The sequence below is a fragment of the Lissotriton vulgaris genome, chromosome 1_1 (assembly GCF_964263255.1).
Source record: "Lissotriton vulgaris chromosome 1_1, aLisVul1.2, whole genome shotgun sequence".
In the NCBI taxonomy this organism is placed as follows: Eukaryota; Metazoa; Chordata; class Amphibia; order Caudata; family Salamandridae; genus Lissotriton; species Lissotriton vulgaris.
This window is the reverse complement of record NC_141685.1, coordinates 913,945,677-913,966,852: the sequence shown is the minus strand read 5'-3', so window position 1 is coordinate 913,966,852 and position 21,176 is coordinate 913,945,677. Positions and strand designations below refer to the sequence as shown.

The 21,176-nt window shown below is 43.2% G+C and overlaps 1 protein-coding gene across 2 annotated transcripts in view; it reads left to right on the top strand.

The window, feature by feature from the left end:
- TYK2 (tyrosine kinase 2) overlaps positions 1-21,176 on the top strand; it is an 841,948-nt gene that overhangs the window by 427,485 nt on the left and 393,287 nt on the right. Inside the window, exons 6-7 of one of the 2 annotated variants that reach the window (XM_086959057.1) lie at positions 58-439; positions 9,789-9,983. In XM_086959057.1, the coding sequence (XP_086815183.1) occupies positions 58-439; positions 9,789-9,983 (577 nt within the window). Of the gene's footprint in view, positions 1-57; positions 440-9,785; positions 9,984-21,176 lie in introns of both variants that reach the window. The other variant, XM_086959053.1, reaches the window with a different exon arrangement.

The following is a 21,176-nucleotide window of genomic DNA, read 5'->3' as shown; positions in this document are numbered from 1 at the left end:
CTGGTGATGATTCTCCAGACCAACGTTCATTTGTTTTTAATTTCTTTTTTTTCACAGCTTCAAGGACTGCATCCCAAGATCATTCTGCAAGCAAATCCAACAGAACAACTACCTGACCAAGTACCGCATGAAAAGTGTCTTTAAGAAGTTTGTTCGACGGTTTCATTTGCACACGGTCAGCCCTGGGAAGCTGAGTGAGCAGAACGTCATGTACAAATATCTGTCCACCTTGGAGAACCTGGCACCGCGCTTTGGAAGGGAGGTCTTCCGGGTCGGCTCCCTGGAATTCCAGGCAGAGAGCGAGAAAGGAAATATGTACGTGAATGGAGGGCATGCTCTGGTCGAAGAGAGACTAACATTGTCGAAGGAAGAGGCGACCATGCATGAAGTCATGGTTACTGGTACAGAGGGCATCCAGTGGAGAATCATGCAGCAAGAGGTAAACGCTTCTGAGACAAACGCCAGTATTAGTGGAGCAAAGGGATTTTGTGTATGCCCTGCTTGTGGTCCTATTGGCCCACGACTATGTTGTTATCTTTTAATCCTTCTTTGTCAAGAAAGTGTAAGTGCCATTCACGAACCTTTAAAAATGTCACACGTATGCAATCGTAGAACAGTTTTTCAACATAAAGAAATACATGTCAAACAATAAACAAACAATGCCCCCTGCGGGCAGGATTTTTTTCATCTTTTGTCTTTTAAGAAAATTGTGGCAACCCTCAAAAAAAATTTCAAAATGTAAATAGCTGAAAAAAGTGCATGGCGATGCATGATACTTGAGCATTAATACTTTTGTCCTTTTACAAGGGGAAAACATGAAAGAAAACCGTTCCCGTGAAGCAACACATCATAATAAACAGTGTGCTGTCACTTTCAGGTAGTCTGGAGCTACCACAACATCAGCATATGTAATAGTTGCCTTTTCCTTTCTTTACTTTGCTGAGTGATGATTCTATGAGCACTTGAACCCTCCCTTTCAGCCTCATGTTTTGTATTAGAAGAGGTTTTGTGGAGCAATGTAAAACTTGCCTCAAAGTGTTCAGTGAATGTCTTTGTTATGAACTAATTTTTTCCTGGTGCTAGGGTTTCTTTTATTATATTTTGCCCATCACATTTTCTCTCCAACTGTTTTTGTTAGTCTCCAGAGGCAAGTTTTCTGTTTAAACTTTCCTCTCTGGATTAGAACCTTTTAGGGATAATGTTTATCTGGTTGTTGCTTCTTTTGGGGATTTTATTTTTTAACTCGAAAGACCTTCTCTTTTGGGTGGATCAAAGTGTGGCGAATTCAGTGCTAAAAAATGTACTGCCCTTTTACTTCTGTGTTCCGTGTGACATTACTTGTCTGGAAGGGGGTCTGTCACAGCACAGGGGCTGAAGGGCCTTCCACTTCAGTGTTCCAAACCTTCTACCATATAACACCCCACAATGGCCCTCGTGGTTTCAATGCAAATATCTTCCTGGCCTTATTGTGGAGTTGACGCTTAAGGTTCCTTTACACACATTGGAGTGCCTCGATGTTGAGACTGCGTACGTTTGGGATTGCTTTAGTGTTGTGGAGGACTTCTGGACGTTGACAAATTTATTGAAGTGGACACCCTCTCATTGCCCCTGTTTTTAGTTAACACTGACAAGAGCTTCAGTGTAGGTGCCTACAGTTATGTACAAAGCTCATCTGGGATTCTGACTCTTAAGGTTGAGAAGATCCGTAGTTAGAAGCCCTTGGCAGTATCTCAGCGATGTAGAATGTTCTGTCCCTTAGCTTCCACCCTTAGTGGTTGCTCATAGTGCAACTATGTATCCACTTTGGTGCTGGAAACCAGGGTTCGAGCCGCGGGGTGGCAGCTACATCCTGTGATTCTGGGTAAATCACTTAATTTCCCTGTGCCTGAATGTGTAATATAAATACGGTGCTCATGTTAAGCGCTTCAATACCTTCGGGTCGAATTTGCGCTATATAAATATGTAGCGGAAAAAAAACCAAGAAAAAAATGGCTTTGATGGTCTTCATGCAGCCAGAGGTAAGATCTCATCTACCTTGTAAACCAGATTGTTGCTGACACTGACAAGATGGTAGTCGGAATAATGCCTATATCCATTCATCTTCTTGCACTATCTGAGGCCAACACTTTGTTTTCGCCATCTACTTACGGAAAGGTGTAGATTTATGTACTTATTCATGGATTGCAGTATAGCCTTGTACATGCAGTTTGCACTTTTTCTGGGTGGTTGCAACAGAATTCCTAGATTGTGATTGCATACTTCATAAGTTTCACTCTCTTTAAGAATGCTTTATTTTTCCTTGTGGTAAATCTTCCTCAGGCGCGATCTTTCACTCTAAGGGTATTGCCTTCTGAGTTTCTTCCTATTATGTGACTTCTCGTTTCTCTGGTTGGAGAATTAAGACTATGCATGAATACAAAGTCTCATCAGGGGATTTGTCGGACCTTCTTCTGCTCTTCACCTTACTCACGAGCACTGCTTATGGGGGGGGGGGGGGGGGGGGGGGGAATGACTGTTTCCTGTGAGGAAATACATGTCTATGTACTGTTGTTATACTCTAGTCTTAAGCATAACTTTGCCTTGGGTTACTTAAGTTTAATGCCTTAATGCCTAACACCTTTACCCTGTTCCTTCTACAGAATAAGGGGTTTGCGACTTCTGTGCCTGAAGTTTTGTTTGTTTATAAGATTTAGTTTGTGGACAAGTGACTGTAGATGTATACTTTGTAACATTTTATAAGAGGAGAATAAACATGGTCTTATACCTCATTCTCAATTCATACATCTATTCCTATGAAATATGTAAAGAGAGACACCTATATACTTAATTGGAACTGCCCCTACCTTGCTCTCGGGTTAACCAATCATTTCCCACCTGAAAAAAAATCGTTGTTGGTCCCCAGTTAATTCTAGATCGCCTTTCCTTGCAGGTGGGGTTATGAACGATCCTCTCTGTATCATCCTACTGTGCAATGCATACATTTCCTTTCTTGGCACAGGTCACAGACAGAGGTTTACCAACTCCAGTTTCAAATGTTTACAAACTATGCACTGTTAAACCTGCATCTGTGAAGGGAGAAAACACGCTAATGCCATGTCTATGTGAAAAACCTGTTTTTGCAGCATGAAACTTTTCGGGATTCACATGCTGTGCTTTACTCCACTTTCCAGAGGTTTGGTCCGGACCTCTCCTCTTGCAATCTTTTTTTCCTCCCTTTTTGTTGGGCTTTGTCTGTTGCCACCATTTGGCGCCTTGTCCCTCTTTCTCCTGATGTCAGACATCCACACTGGAAGCCCCTGTGCGTGGTCTCCATCTTCAGATTCTGTTATTCACTGTTGGCTTGAAGAAGCTACTACTGAAGACACTCTAAACGATGAAAAAAAGGGAAAACGGGAAAACGCTGGATCGTCAAAGAAAATTTGAAGCATTAGCCCACACTCACCACTGTAGCACAAAGAAGAGGAGAATGGGGAATAACCAAGGACCAAGCAACCCGGGAAGACCTCTACACAATGACACATGGCAAGCGCGAACACCATTCTCAACAGGTACTCTCGCTAGCACTGGGAAGAAGTGGGAGAGCTGCGAAAAGACCTGCCAGAGCAGTACCATAAAAGAGCAAGGTTGCTCATAGAAGAGGGCAAGATTTATAGATACACATATCTAAAGTCATCTCTAGACGCTGTGGACACAGCGAGTAGGCAGCGGGTGTCGGAAACAACATTCAGGAGACATAAATGGCTATGAGTGTCGGGCTTTAAAATGAAGTCCAGGCAAGCATCAGCAATACTATAATAATTCGCAGTGGAGCTACTCTTTGGCAGTGTGGTCTATTCTGCTGAAAGGTAAGATGTAACAGTACACAAGCTGAAACCCTGCTACAACTGAGGGTAAAGGTCCATACAAAGTCACGCATACCTTATTGCCTACATGAAATAGAAGCTGCATCTTTGCATACCGTGGTGTTAGAATAGTGAGAGTATGTGGCAAGGCACTACCTGCCAAACATGTTCAACTGAAGTAGGGGGTTTCAGTGTGCACACAGCCACACATACCCTATTAAAAAGATAATTTCCAGTAGTACTCTTTTTGCCGTTCCAAAATCTTATTACTAGGTTTACTGATGTTGAAGGCTTCTCCAGGGCTTACCAAACGCAGGATGCATCCAATTTTCAACTGTAGTGTGACACATTTTTCAGGGGTTGCTTTTGTTATCTTGCGAAATTCGCAACACACAAGCCAAATATTTTCTTTAGCTGCAGTTAATAATTACTATAATTTTTCACAGTGGTTTTACTCTTTCTTTTTTATTGTCTGATTTCGTAGGTTGATCCATATTTCCTTTTTTCCGGAGCACAACTAATAATAATGACCTATATGGTTTTCAATATTTTGATTTACTGCAGCGATTCCTTAAACACATTGATATACCCTAAACGTTTTTTGTTTGTTAAAACTTGCTTATTATAAGGTGTTCTACATAGAGGCATAGTGTTTCACCTGATTCTTTTCTTTTTCTGATGCATTCTTACATAATAAAGGATGGTATAAAGGTCAATGTTTCAATTACAGCATCTTGGCCCGGATGTTTTAAACCCACTCAGTGTATTTAGGAAATGTGTCGATATGTGTTGATACATAATGATCGTTGACTGTTATAGACTGAATTCCAAGTCCTCTTGCCTATCTACATGATTTCCTTGGATGAGTTTCCAAAGGACAAAATATGCCTTTAGTCATGGTCATGAGATCATGACTGTTCTATTAAGCTTTGTCTTCTCAGTAAATATTTGCTGGCGAGTAGTCAAGTTTTACTCTGCAATTCTGTGTAGTAGGTGTTCACGACATTTTGATTGAAGAAATTAGCTTGCTATTTTATTTAATGATTGTAAATATTCATGACAATTCCTTTATAGAGAAAAAAAAGTTACCTCTAACTTAAGTTCGTCATCAAGATTTTCTTTATTAAATTCATAACCAAGCCACCCCTAACCCCGACAGCCAGGGGAATGAAGGCATTAGTCTGAGATATTCTTAATCGCTGGGCAACTATCTTTGTGTGAGGCATGCTTGGATTATGGTGACCCTTGTTGCCTTGAAGTGACGTGCTGTGTGAGCTCTATAATTGATGGTATGCATAAGGGAACATATTTTTTTTTTAGAAAGCAGTAAGGGGAATTGTTCAGTCAGCAGGGCAGCAACATATACATTTGGATTTTTTTCTTTTTTTTTGGCAGCTAATTTTTATACATTTAGGTAAATTTCATAAACGACCACAAAGAAAAAAGTGCTGCCTTTACAGGCATTTCTTATTTACTGTTTCTCAGGTTTTGTGGTTGAAGGAACATTTCGCATGTCTATGAATTTAATAAACATACCTTTGATAATGTGTTAGGAACTTTCTCTTTACCTTCAACTGAGAGGTTTTGCCTCAGATCAGGCATTAACCATGGTCTTCGTATTGTGAGACATGCTTACAACGCTTTGCACTTAAAGGTCGACAGATGTCAACCAATGGCATTCTTTCTTGGTATCACCGGGGAATCCCCCTATAGATTTCTCTTTCAAAGTAATGTAGCAGCCAGATTTGCAATGTAGGAATGAGGAATAAAAGGCTTCCATTGCACACCCAAAGGTACCCAACTAAATTGTTTGATTGTCTATGATAAAATTTAGAGCACATGAAATAGATGAACAATCTGAGCACAAACAAATGATTGCGGAAAAGGTCAGTGCAACTCACAAGATCGACTTAGGAAGGGATATGGTCGTCAAACAAGCACAGTAATGTCTGGCATGGAAAAAAGTAAACTAAAGGCTAAGGACAGAAAAGTGCACAGGAAGAGATGAGCACTCGTAAAATCTGAGCACAGATAACGGTCATAGAAAGGTGCAGTTACAGGAAAGTGCTTAAGACAAACAGTGTAATAAGAACTGAGACCAGAAAATAGGCACGGGAATAAATAAACACTGGCACGTAGCACAAGACGAGATTAGCATAATCTTTGGAAGAGCGGAGCATAGGGCAAATCGACTACTGGAAACAAGAGCATTAGGACTTGAGCACTGGAAATATGCTCAGGAAAAAAGTTGGCTGTATAACGGAGACAGGTACAGGAAACCATGCAAGAACTGAGCACACAAAATAGATGCTTTAATAGCTAAGTGCAGGCAACTGTTGGTACAGGATTAATTAAACACGTAGGAAGTCTTGAGCACAGCAAATGAATGTATAACAATAGAGCACTGGGAGCAGAGGAGGGAGAGCGTTGAATAGGAAACTGAACCAGAAAGGTCTGAGTACAGGAATCGGGCATTTGGAGAGATACACTTTTGAAAGGACAAAAAGAGCACAGAAGCTGGAGCGGTAATGTGTTGCAGGATGCAGTGAACCTACACATAGGAACATCTCGACGGAGGGTATTGGCACAAATTCGGTACTGGAAACGTCATGAGAGAGGAGAAAAAGAAACGAGCACAGTGATAACTGATGACCGGAAACGGGAGCAGGAGGGCATGAGTGCAGCTACAGGCACCGAAAGGGCCAAATAGAGAAAACTAGCACAGCCTTACTTACATGCGCGCACATGAAGGATGAACAGAGGAACTAGGTGTAAGACAGATTCAGTACTGTTTACCTTGCACAGAGAGCAAAGCAAAGGAAACGGGCACAACAAGAGCTCAGAAACAAAACCTAAAACAAAATAGTGAAAGTGGTACTTCATTTAATCGTAGCCACTGGAAATGACTTTGGGCCATATTCATCATGTTCATCAGTTGTTTGCTTGCCATGTCCCTCTAGAGAGGGACTAACTTTACATACATCAGCTATGTTGAGCCTGAACTCATAGACCACACACACTTCAGACTGGCCCAACAGAACAACCAGGCCAGTGTCTCCTGTGTTGGGCCTCATCAGTCAGGTACGGCTTGAATGCAATGACACAGCAAGCAAGCTGCTCAGCATTTAAAAATTGTCTCAATGAGAAAAGACTATAAGCATTGGCAAATCCGGTAGCTCTGTAATGTGAGATCCAATGGCTTTGCCAATGTATTTTAGGTATGTTGTACAGCAGCGTGGCTGCTGTTCATCATTGCTTAATGTTAGTGGAGGGTGAATGCTTAGAGCGAGTGGCGTACAGTAGAGTAACTTATTGTGTTGTGGTGTAGAGTAGTAGAGTTGGTGTAAGTAACTGAAATGCCACTTGAGATGGCAGATCGCAGGGCGTCGACGCATTCCTTCTTTCCATGAATCAACTATACAAATACCCACTAGAACCCAAGAATTAATTGATGTACCTATTGGTTTATTGCATTTATAGTTGGCTTTGTCAAAGAACCGTTTGATTTGACATCAATGTATGTTGTTTTTAAATGTAAAACAATTTTGCACAAAATGTATGTGGTTTATATGATGTATGTGTTTTTGTTGGACAGCAAAATTAATGATTTAACATGATTCAGATATGATGGAAATATATGACTAAAACTTTATTTCCTCTGTGGTAGTGTGCTTTGTTTATACTGGTATAGATACCATTATCCTGGTACCCGCGCAGGGATGGATTCTCTAAGTAATGCAATAAGAAATACTATATCAGTGTGTATTTCGTTCCGACAGAACCATTATTAATAGTTCTATTACCCACCCGGGTTCTGAGGGTTACAGGGTCCCCCCATTACATGTAATGGCATGTGGGTGATCAGGCATGAAGACCAAAATGCAGCACACAAGCTGAGTTTTGAAACAGTTGACTAGCAATGGAATAGGTCCAGGAGGTGTTAAACAGGGGATCCAGACTCGGCAAGAGATGAGTTTAGGAGATGGTTCATGAACAAAACGCCACAACAAAAAATATACATGAGAGAGATGAGCAATGAGTTGCAAGGGGAACAGGGCACAAGAAAAGAAAAACTCTGCTAGAGCTGGGAGCAGGAAGCTAAGTATGGGAGAGCTGAGCACAGGGAGCAGTCTGAGGAAGAACTGGGCAGGAAGAGTTCATGACAGGAAAGAGGTGCAGAATGAACTCTTCCTAGTAGGTTACAGTAGGAAGTATTGACAATACCACGGGTGGCAGATGGAGTAAGAATTGACCACTGGTAATTGGTGTAAGCCAATCTAAGCACTGGAGCGGGTAAGAGGAGTGGAGCTGAGGTTCTACTAACTTTAGATTATCTGGAATATCGCATATTCCCAGAAGCAGAATAAAAAAAGTGTTTTGATTCATCAGGCCTTATAATAATAGAGGGAAACGCAGATTGTGAGAAGGAGTGGGAGCCTGGAGAGGGAAGGGGAATAGATGTACAGGGGCCTGCTACTACTGAGTCGACGTGAAGTCTGTGAGAGCGGATATCCTGAATATAAAGCATTGATTGTGCCAGAGGTGATGGGGTATGGCAATCCAGCCCTGAGAAGCCTCAATAAAGAGAGCCACGAGTGTAGCAAGACAGGCAGTATTGTGGCTGAGCAGGAGCGTAAACTGGGCAGAACATAGTGGGCCGTTATTCAGACAGGCAACAGTGAAAAAGAATGACACATGCTGGCATCAGTGCTTAATTTGAGCCTGTGGTTTCCGGTGCTCAGCACCTGTACTTAATCATCAGCACCAGTGCTTTTCATGAGCAACAGTTAAGGAAACATGAATTTCTGGTAGGCACCGGGAGATTATATTATTTGCCCAGAATCACAGGATGGTGAGCCGATGTCGAGACACGGATCTGGTTCCCCAGCGCCGAAGTCGGAAGTTCTGGCCATTATGCCACATCCTCTCCCCACTGTCATGGTTAGTAGTTGGTTCTGTTTTAGGCAGCACTAACAGGAAAAAGGGACTGTTCAAACTGCCTCCTGACGAGAGCCCTGGCACGTATCTTTTTTTAAAAAAATTAACCAGGGGCTGGCATTGGTTACTTAGGTGCATCCTCACCTAGAGTAGTTGTCCTCTTCTTTAGGAACCCTGACCTACAGTCTATGTGCTTTTGTTAAGGACATACATCTGTATCGCCAACGTCTGCTAGCTCTCCCAAAAACATATCGATCCTGATCTTTTATTGAATTGCTGATGTCTGGTCAATTGAAGTGTTGTATAAATAAGGCGAGGCCTTCCTGGCTTACACATTCATCTGCTGTTAGCAGTGCTCGGGCTAGTGTTATTTTCAGATTACAGGAATGGACTACTGTCTCCTGTTACCGATGATTAGATGCATTTACTGGTATATTTTTTAAATTTTCATGTTTGTTAGTCTTAGACCTTGAGAGGCTCACTAATTTCCCCCGGAATATGACTGAGGAAACTGAATAATAAACCCGCCTGTGCTGTTATTCCTCTTTATAAAACGAAGGGTACGCTTTGTGTCTTTTACCAGTCTCACCTACATGCTTTAGTACTCTCTTCATTAGGGGCATAGGGGCATGTCTACTGTGCACTGCTGAATCCCAAGTGTTATCTTTGCTTATGTTAGCGAGTATTTTAGAGGCCCTTGGTTGGCAGCACAAACCGATAAAAACAATCATCATCACCATCATAGACTCCCTTCTCTTCTTACTGGCATGCAGCGAAGGGTCATGTGGGAGATTCTGGGGTCAGGGGCTTGGCCAAGGGCTAGTAGAAAGAGAAATGGAGGCTGCCTGGAGTCCATGATGGGGATGGAGACTTTCTTAGCTTCGTTGTAGAGCATCCTGTTTGGTCAGCAGCTTGCAGCCAAAGAGGTCATTTTCTTTGGGGTTCTGGGGGCGCTTTTGCTAAATGACAAGCGCTCACTAGCTTTTTCTTTCAATTGATTACCAGCAGAACACCGAGAACAGCAACCACAGACTCTATTTTGGGAAGAAGAGCCTTTTGAAAGGGGACAAAAATAAACCCACGCATCAGCCGACGGAAAAAAATGAACCGAAGTGGTCGCACTTCTGCGATTTCCAGGAAATTACCCATGTTGTCATCAGTGAGGCGAAAGTGAGCATAAATCGGCAAGACAACAAGTGTCTGGTAAGCTATTTGTTATGGAAGTCCCTGGCTCTTATCACATCATAAGCATTTCGTGGGACTGAGCTTCAGTGATCGCGAACATGCGCTCTTGGTTCCCGTAATGAGTGCCTTTGTTTTTGCCATCGCAAGATTGTAAGTTCAAAAACTCAAGATAAAGTCACAACATTTCATTTGTAACCCAAAAACCCATTGAAGGCAACATTTCATTGAGAACTACTTTGTCCAGGAAAGTTCCTTCCTAAAGTTGTTCCCAATTTTTTTTTCTTTTAGACATTTTTATGACAGTCTGTGTGCTGATGAAATAATATTCCCCAAATGATAAACCGCCAGGGCAAGTATTATACAGTGGTCCCTAGGGGCGCAGTGGGTCTGTGCTCTCCTTGGGGGCACTTTAGTCCTGAGAAGGTGCCACTGTTGCTTGTGTGATTCCTTCTGTAATACAGCTCGCATTGATTTAATGTATGCTGGTGAGTTTACAAAGAAGCACTCCTACATTTGCATGGGGGAGTGGCCATGGAAAATGTAAAAGCCTTTTCCTTTAAAGAGCCCACTGTATTACAGACATGGACACGGAGGCAAACATGTTTGAGCCTCCTAAGAGCGCCTCCAGGGCAAGGTCAAGGGATCTCAAGAGACCCACCAACCCTCCCAGGGATACCACTGCAGATGGGTGTGATGATCACAGACACTACTCACCCACATAGAGTGAAATTCCTGCCGCCTCTTTAATGAGATGCTGGGTCCAAGGCCTAGAGCAAAACTTGGGCTGGTGTCTTCATACCCAGATCAGGCAGGCATTTGCGCCTGCACTAGGAACAGCACTTCTTTTTTAGAGCAGACTCACGGTCTCGGCTACAATGGGTGCACCTTGATAAGGGTTCGCTGCAGGGGAAACAGCAGATGTGCACCCGATCTGTAGTTTGGGCTGAGGTGTACCCAAATCCTACCTTTTCAACATAGCAAATGCCATTGTAAAAAAATAATTTAAAAAAGCCTTGAAGATGTGGTATCCTGTTGTATTGTTTTCAGAGTAACATCACATAGGAATATCCCAGAGTATGTTTCCATTTACTCTTGGCTCTAGTGTAGCTCAACAACATCTATATGGAGAATGCTTTTGATAACGAAGAATATAAATGTTTAACAGAGAATGATTATATAGAGTCCGTTTTAAAGAATTGCATCATTGTACAAGTTATTGACAATTACGGGGAATAATGATGGAATGTCAGTAATACCATCTCCAGTGCTAACTTCGACCTAAAACCTAAACCTAGTTTAAAACATAACCCCAACTAATCCTATAGTTAAATTTTTTTTAAAAGCACAAAACTGACTCGATATAATTTTTTACTATATCTCTAAAATTTAACACAACTCTAATCTTTCAAACAGTTTTAACCTCATTCTGTATATAAACCCCAACCTTGTCATCTTAATTCTGAAATTGATCATGAAAAAAACGATGCCAGTACAATACATTTTCTTCACGTTTTTCTCGAAAGATGAAAATGTTAGTTTGAACTTTTCTTTACATTTTTTATCATGCTTTCGTTTTTTTATAATGCTTTTCTTCCTAGTGTGTTTCTTCATTTTGATGTAATGCCTAATCTGAATGGTGATTCCAGTGCTTTTAAGAATGGCGGGCTGTATCGCTTAGCAACATTGGTTTACACCAGCTTGGACTTGCCAAAAGGGACGAGTGGTGATGGCAGGACCGTCAAACCACACTAGCTGACATTTGGTTCATCTCACTCTTCTGCCCTGCCATCTTATCTAGTGTCTTTGTGGAAGTTGATTCCACACCCTGCACCGGCCGACCTTTGAGACCCCCACCTGCTTTCTGTATTTCCACTTGCTTATTTCCCTTTGTCTTTCCCCTTCTGCCAACTGCTAAAGAGCGTTCTAGTGGTAGGAATGGGACTGTTAACTGTTATGCTCCCTAAGTGCTTTGGGTGGGAGGGTCTCCGGGTGTGATCATATTTGAATTTGAATTTAAAAGCATTTGTACAGCGCTCGCATACCCAGCGGTTTCTTGACGCTAGTGATGAACAGTGGAGGCAGCAACTAGACGATTAGGTCAGGTAGGCTTGTGTGAAAAGGAAGGTTTTAAGATCCTTCCTGAATAGAAGGTAAGAAGGAGAGGTACGTAGGGTGACCGGAAGGGAATTCCAAAAAGTTGGAGCCAAGACAGCGAATCTCGCTCCGCCCGCCTTCTGCTTTTTAAAGCGAGGGATGGTGAGAAGGGCCAAATTGGCCGAGCGGAGTTCTCTGCCAGGACAATATGGTTTGATAAGGGAACAGATGAACTCGGGAGCAGTGCCCGATCTGGCCTGATATGTGAGGCAACCGAGTTTAAACAGGGCACGCTCTCTCACAGGAAGCCAGTGCAGTGTTTTGAGTAGTGGAGTGACCCGATGAAATTTGGGTAGGCCATGGATCAGGCGGGCCGCCTGGTTCTGCACCAGTTGTAATCGATGGATCAAGTATGCAGGGGCCCCATTATAGACTATGTTGCCGTAGTCTATACGGGACAGTACCATGGCCAACATCTTAATTTTCAAAGCTGAGGGAGAAAAGAAACGGGACACTTTCCTAATTACTCTAAGGGAAAAGAAACATGAGGAAACCACGGAACTGACTTGGGGGTGAACAGTGAGCTGGGGATTCAGAAGGATTCCCAGGGTTTTTACTTTGGATACCGGAAGTGGAGGGGCACCAAGGGAAGGGGGCCAGAAAGAAGGGGACCACGGACTGCAACCACCTCCGGTCAGGACCAGCTCGGTCTTGTCCGGATTAAGTTTGAGGTGGTTGCAGTTCATCCAATCTTGAATGAACGTCATTACTGTTTGGACGTTCAGGGCAGATGAGGATGAATGAGACAGATTGAAGATTAACTGGAGGTCATCCGCGTAATTGAACACGGTGACCTCCAGTTGCTGTAACATAAAAATAAGGGGAAAAATATAGAGGTTAAACAAAAGAGGGGAAAGTGATGAGCCCTGAGGGACCCCGCACTCTACCTTGCGAGAGGCCGCCGCAAAGCCAGTCAAACGGACTGCTTGAGTTCTCCCAGCAAGAAAGGACTCAAGCCAAGAGAAGGCTTGGCCTTCTATACCCGCCGCCCTGACATGGTTTAGGAGGATGGAATGGTCCACCGTGTCAAAAGCGGCGGATAAGTCTAGGAGAATCAAGGCTTGCGGAAGGTTGATGTCAATACCTTCGCGCAGCTTGTCCATGACTGAAATGACCACTTTCTCTGTAGAGTGCAGGGGACGAAAGCCGGCTTGGCAGGGGGAGAGGCAATGATTTGCCTCAACATGAGTGCTCAAAGTGGAGGTGATGTGAGTTTCAAGAACTTTTGCAAGGTAAGGGAGAAGTGAAATGGGGCGATAGTTTGAGGGAGAGGAAGGGTCGGCGTCCAATTTTTTTAGGATTGGGATGACAACCGCCGATTTGTGAGAACTGGGAACAGAACCATATACAAGTGAGTCATTGAGGAGGGTCAAGGGGGGGGCGGGACAGGCTGAGTAAACTTCTCTGAGGATACAGGCAGGGGCAAAGTCCAGGGTAGAGCCTGATTTGACCCGATGAAGCAGAGGAAGGAGGGTGTCGGTGGTTAGTAGCGGGAAGTTAGTCAGTTTAACAGTGGCGGGGGGAGGGGAAGGGTCAACAAAAACGGAGGAGGGCGGAGGAATGTTGTGTTTAATTTTGACAACTTTGTCTATAAAGAACTCATTGAGCGAGTCACAGAGGGATTGGGAAGGGGGGATAGTAACTGTGGCTCTGGTGGATGAGGCAAGTTCATGGACAGTGCAAAAAATTTCCTTCGACTGGGACTCAGCGATCATTACTCTGTTGGTGTAGTATTCGGCTTTTGCTTCCAGAATGCTTTTTTTATAGGTTTGCAGAACAGCCAAATAGATTGTCTTTTGGGCAGGGTCGTAAGTTCTTCTCCAGACTCGTTCAGCCCTCCTTGCAGCTAGTTTTTTTTCTTTAAGGTCGGAAGTAAACCAACGGTTAGCTGCATGGGCCCGTTTAACTGAGAGCCGCTTTAGGGGGGCGAATTCATCACCGCCACCGTGAGCCAGTTATTAATGGTGGCCAACTGAGGGGTGGCTGCCATATTGAGCATAGGAGGTAGTGAAGTTGGGACAGAGGAAGGAGCACAGTCGGGACATTAACAGACCTAATACTGGAGGTGAAGGGGCAAATGCCCCCAAGCTTGCTTACTGAGTCACAAATGTGCTGGTGGCACTCAGGCCTGTCCTCAGAAAACAATTAAAGCACAAACGGCTTGCATGCCTTTTAATGTAGATGCACCACAATTCATTCTTTGTGCCTGGGCAGAGTGATGATCTCAGCAGTAAGGAGGCAGGGTCATGGAGATTGGAGTACAGCAGCAGGTGCCCTGTCTATGGGACCTGGCTGCTGCATAGATGGAAAAGAGACCCTCAGAACAAGAGTCCGGTAGATATACTTTCATCAAGGTATAGTAAGAACAGAGAATGCACGCTGGGTGCTCATTGGTGTCTGGAGATCTTTCAGGCTGAGAGGAGCTGAAGAGGAAAATGTGAGGGTTTTTTAATGCAGGTGTGAGTGGGCTAAGGGACGTGTGTCTGGTGGCCCTGGCACCTGGTGGCATATTGAACTTTCTGTGAAAAATGTTTTTAGGGCAAATGCACAGCTATGTTTCACTTGCTTTGTTCAGCTATTTGGCTATTTTTTGGTGCTCCAAAGGTGGCGTCGAGGGTCCCACGACGTCAGAGATACATACACTAGATGTGATGCTAGTGGGTCACTAGCTTCATCCCTTTAGGCACACATTCGTGTCTTTTTACTAGAAAGAGACTTCCACACTTGTTTTATCGATTTAGTTCATTCTTATGTTTTTATTCAATTATATTTTCTTCTCTTATTTTTCAATCATTATTAGTTGATTTTATACACATGTTTCACTTCAGGCGATGTCTTATAAACAAATCCAATGCATTTCGGGCATTAGTTGGTGCCCTTCGTCAGGGAACAGACACTACAAAAATATGTATAAACAAAACATTAGAATACTTTTTCGTTTTTAACGTGTGAATAAAGTGCGTAACAAAATGATTGTATAAATCACTGGGGTTGTGAGATGACATTGTTGTGACACCTTATGTAACCATAGACCCGTGAGGTTCATAGAAAAACATGATTAGGTTTAAAGCGACGTGTCACTTACAAGCCTGTTATCGTGATGTTGTTGTGGTCTGAGAGCAAATCTGCAAAACGAACGGGGAGAATCATTGTGAGACTGTCAATAGGTTAAGTCTCCTAGTTTTTTGGTGCTAGGGTTTTGGAAAAAGGCGCGTGGATTGTTAACTAACCTCAGCGTAGAATCGAAGCGTTTTCAGATCCGCTGGCTCCCTTATGAACGCCGGCATAGACTGAGTCTAGCCGCGTTTTAGAGATTTAAACGGAGTTGCGATCACGTGACCATAGAGCTTGGCAACAGACTATGTTAGGAAGTGGAATCGGTGGCTGAACCCATTGTCGCGTGTATGTGCCAGTGGCGGGTCATTATTGTAGATGCAAAAGCATCCGTCTGCCAAAAAATTTAAAGTGGTAAAATAAAGAAATAATAAATAAAAGGGGGTGAGTTGGCGGCAACGTGCATAATGAGGATACGAACTCGTGAGTCGGATGTTAACGTGTATTCCCACGTAGCGTCTGAGCTACTGGGCTGCTTAGAGATCGTGGAGATATTAGTGTGTAAGAACAGGTGGTTTGAACAGGGTCGGCTTAGATGTGAATCATCATGTAGTAAATGTAAAAAAGTGTCATATTAAAGTGGGTCTGTGTGAACAATCACAGTAATTACAATATAGTCCTTAGAGCATTCCTATAGATAGCATGACATTTCAATCCTATCATTTAGGCCAAAAGGCTTCTGGGTGGAAGATGTGAGGGTTTTTGAATGCAGGTGTGAGTGGGCTAAGGGACGTGTGTCTGGTGGCCCTGGCACCTGGTGGCATATTGAACTTTCTACCTGCTTGCACAGTACTTTTGAAGTCCTCTGGGCTTGGACTAATTATTTTTTCAGTTGAGTTTCGCCAGCGGCGTGGGGGCAGGTATATTGCAGCCTGGATGTGGACACTTACGTAGCGGCTGAGATTGGGCAGGAAGGAAATTGAAATGGGGTCAGAGGGTTTTGACTAGGTGAGGGTCATTTACTTTGTGACGGGTCTGAGGCAGTGGTATTACAGGGTGGCGGGCAGTCTGAAGTTTAAATAGCCATGACTGAATGTGGAGCCTCTTATGGAGGAGCATTTGACCCCCTCTTGCACAAAAACCTGCCTTTGCCACTGAGTCAGAAGATGGGAAGGGAAAAACACTGAAGGAATCTGTGAAAGGCAAAGCGGGAAGTGGACGGAATCTGTACAGGGCATCGGCCAAGGGAAGATGAAGGAAAATAGAAAAAGTTCAGAAACTAATAAAAAAAAGCTGGATGACTAGGGGCGGACTTCAGAAAAACTTTATTCGATCATTATCAAATAAGATCATAAAAGTACAAACAAATAACAGATAGAATCTAAAAATTACATCAGTATCCAACGTATTGTGACATTACAGAGGTTCTATGAATACCAAAGAATTATTAAAAGGATAATAAATTCATTGTGGAATTCAATATGTACATTCACAGATGACCGATTAAAACACAAGTTAAAATGAATTGTAGTAAAACAGTAGAAAGAATCTTAAAAAAGTAAACACCAAGGCCTATTATGGTCTCAGGGACTTTCTTGTTTTCAAAGAGGCCCATAAAAAAGACGCTACTGCAAGACAACCTAGTGGGTCAGGAAGTGATTTTAAAAAATACAATGCAAACCTACCTTGTTTGAAATTGTGAGGCTTTAAAATTGATAAGATGTATTTTTTCCTTTCTCTCTGGTAAAATCTACAGAATAATATTAAATGGAGGTCAGATTGGGGCGAATTCCTGTCACAGGAACAGAGGGATAGCTCTGAATGGTTAAACCTTTTAGCTGGCAACATAAACAGCAGAGGTATCCTATTTAGGCAAAATCACAATAATATGAATTTATGTTGTAATTTTGGAACATCCTGTAAGTAGAAGTAGCCTCCCTCTAAGATGGAAGGAACTAACTGGTAGGTGAAGACTGACTTTTTACTGTAGTTCTTCTCCCTACGGTTATATTGAGTCTTTAAAATGAATGTGTCCACTACCCTTTGTCTTGAGGTCAAACTGCTGGGTCCTTGAACAGATCTGTCATCCCCATTGCGTTCAGCTCTACTTAAACAAAGTTTAACCATTTAATCCTTTTATAGTTTTCTAGTCTAAGGCAGTCCTTATAATATTCTGGGTTAAGGGTGGTATGTTCCTGCGCCAGATGGAATGCCACAGCAAGATAGGGGCTAGTCTAATTGCATCTGTGATATAGGATAAGCCCAACTCCATACGTAATATATAATCTGTACAGGATTGTGGAACATAAACGACTGACTTAAAATTGTTTTCAATAAATTGGAAACAGCCACATGGGCCATACCCCAAACACCAGGTCCATAAGTGGCCGCAGACTTGGTTTTAGCGTAGTAACTCTGTTTAATAGCGGCTAATGGTTTTTTACCTATCCTGGATATGAATGTTTTTATTGCCTCTAGGCTCCTTTCTATACCCAGGGCTCTCCCCTTAACTGTTTAGACTATGTTTGTTTATTATCAAATAATACCCCTAGGCAAGGGAAGGAGTCAACCACCTCTATTTTCCCCGATTCCGTGTGTAGATAAGGCAATTTATCACAAGCCCACCCCTGCTATAATTACAAATGACTTTGTCTGGTTGACCTTGAAGTCCAAAGTACTCATGAAGGTCACATAGGCAGTGATAAGGTGTTGGAGCCCTATTCCTGTTCTCGCGATCAAAACCGCATTGTCCGCATAAGCCAAAATAGGCAGCTGCGTAGAGCCAGATACAGGTAGGTCTGGGGTGACACCGAGCAGGGTCTTCTCCATACTGTTCGTGTAGATGGAAAAAGGGAATGGTGTGAGAACATAGCCCTGTCTGACCCCCCCCCCCCCTCAAGATTTTAAATGGTCCGGTGCATTCCCCATTTTTCCCATATCTGACCGATGCAGAGGCATTGGTATAAAGCTGGCGGATAAAGTCGATTATGGGCTTATCAATCCCCATCCCTTCCACAGTATGCCAAAGCTTAGGATGGGAAATGCTGTCAAATGCTGCTGGGAGATTCATAAGTGCAAGGTACATTTTCCTACCCTTAGCCATGGCATACTTGCCCATAATCAGTGAGAGGTTAAGACACTGATCCACATACCTTTACCTCGCCAGAACCCATATTGGGGCTGCATAAGTATATCCTTATCCAGTGCCCATGCCTCCAGCCTGGCTAAAAGGTGCCGGCCCACAAGTTTAGCTGTTGTGTCTGAAAGAGATATGATACGCTAGTTTTCCATGAAGGGGGGGTCCTACTATAGCGATATTATTAGAAGCATTGGTCAGTAAGGGATCCACAGATCATTATAATTGTCCTGGAAGAAGTCTGTTGGTACCCCATCAGGTCCAGCAGCCTTCCTTGCACTGCATGAGAGTAACCCATTTTTCACTTAAATAAGTGAAAATAATAAGGTATCCTGCATGCTTAGAGGTGCTAAAGTAGGCGGTTGAACAGTGGCGGTAACAGGCACAAAAATATTAACAAAATATTCCACCCGTTTGTATATAGCGTGGGGTCCTTCTGGGTTTTAAAAAACAGTGAATTCATTATGCCCCAGAACTCCTGACTATTACCTGAAGAGGTTGCATGCTATCGGAGTTTGATTTCCCGGTTGGGATTTAATGGCAATGTTAAGGGCCTTCCTGGTGCTTGAACAGTTGGGAGTCAAGCCAGCCTTTGCTTTTAGTGTTTTTATCTGTTCTCTTCCAAGTCAGTGCCATCCTAATGTATTCCAATAGATCCATAAAGGAAGAGACCAGGGCAATTGAGTTGGTTCCTTCGACTAGGTAAGTACTAATGCTAGTCTATGCAGATTTTATTACTTGGGGACCACCTTGTGTTTATCTATTTGAGCCCATTTAAGTTGATAGCCATTTTTCCTAGCCAGTATTGGAAGGGTGTCTGCTCTTTACCCTACTGATCACGGTAAGTTCACTAGTTAAAATTGCATGGTCACTAAAACACGTGAATTTAGCATCTGTGTTTCTAAAATTATCATAAAAAGGTTTAGAATCCATTATGAAGTCAATTGTTGATTCTTGGGCTTCTCGGCGAAAAGTTTTCCTAGGGATATCCTCCAAATTGTTCCAAATATTGACTATGGCCAAATTCCTACTGGACATTGTCTTATTGAGCCTATTTCTTTAATTACTATGATGAAAGTGGAGGACGGGATTTCCATTCAGATCAGCCAATCCACAGGTGGTATCATGGGTATGTTTACATGGGTGAATGTTAAAATCTCCCAACCATATTATTGTTGGTGCCTCAGCTTTCTTATTAAGAGCTAATGCCTCATTAATCCCGAAATTCACCTAATCTATGACCGTATGCATATTTGGACCAAAGTTGTTGTTATAGAAATTTATTAAAACCCAAGTGCCTTCGTTTGGATACTCAAAAATAAAAAGGTGAAAGAAGGGCTCCTATCATCAAACATCCACACGTTTAATTTCAGTGTGTTTGGGATTAACGTTAAGAGACCCCCCCCCCCGTAACCCCCCCCCATAGATCTCCCTGCAGCTGACGGGATTGCCTTAGTCTGGATGGACCGGAAAAAATTGATAAAGATAGGTTCCACAGCCCATGTCTCCTGAAAACAGGGGCTTTCATTTTCCTACCAGAGGTTTTGCCATTGAGCATTATCCAGATTGGAGGTTATGCCTGCCACATTCCAGGATGTTATGTTAAATAGACTGGCTTTCCCTTCTACGGTTCTGTTAGATTTAGCGATGACTAGGGTCACAGGGGATACAGGATTTTCTACTGCAATCCTCTCGGTTAACCGAGAGGCTAGTCAGTCGCATTGTTCTAGGCCAGAGAGTGGTTCATATCTATTCTTAGTAGGAACCCCCACCCCCACATCTTCTAGCCCACCCTCCAGTATGGCTCTCGATGTTCCACCTGTTGCGTTCTCTCGTGGAACCTGTGGGAAGGTCTTTGGTGGTTGTTAGATTTGGGGATCTCTAGTTGGCACAGGTAAGTACTTGTGACAAATGGGGACCCTTGCCTCTAGTCAGGGTAAGAGGGTACACTCTTAAAATAAACCCTGCTCACCCCTTGGGTTGCTTGGCACAAGCACACAGGCTCATCTCAGAGGCAGTGAGTAAAGCATTTGTGAACACATAAGGTAATCAAGTGACAACACTACAGATGGACAACACACAAGTTATATATTAAAAATAAGTATTCTTTATATAGATTTAAATCAAGACCACAAACGACAAAAATCCACAATACTGTACTTAAAATGGTAGAATTAGCTTAGTTCTCTTTAAATCTTAAACTGCAACACTTTGAGTCAATGTACCCTAAGACTCGTAACGCTTCTACAGCGAAAGTGTTGCAGGGATGGTGATGCGGTAGTTCCTTACATGCAAAGACGGTTATATTTTGAAGATCCAGTGCAAAGAAACAAAGATGGCATCTTCTTCTTGATGCGGCACGCTCCTCCAATGTTGCGAGATGTCTCGACTCGATGCGACAGCTGCAGGGGCGACACCCTTAGTCAGTGATACGACAATACCAGCTTTGGCGGCAACACTCTTCTCTGATGATGCGAGACGCTTCTGCTCGATGGGACAGCTGCAGCGGCGACACCGTTGTTCAGTGATGCAGTGACAGCTGCTGCGACGGCGGCACGCTTCTCCGTGGATGCGAGGCGCTTCTGCGGTGCAATGCGACAGCTACAGCGGCGACATCTCCTTGATGCGACGGCTGCGATGGTGACACTCCACTTCTTCGTGAGTCGCACTTCCAGCTCCTTGCGACACGCAGTCCCTCAGAGGGCCCAAAACAGCTGCAGGCACTTCCAAAGAACTCTTGGGAAGCTGGTGGTTGAAGTCTGTTGTCCCTGAGACTTCAGCAGGAGGCAAGCTCTTCTCTCAAGCCCTTGGAGATCCTTTACAAGTTGAATAAAGCAACACAAAGTTCCTTTCTACTTTCTTAGGCA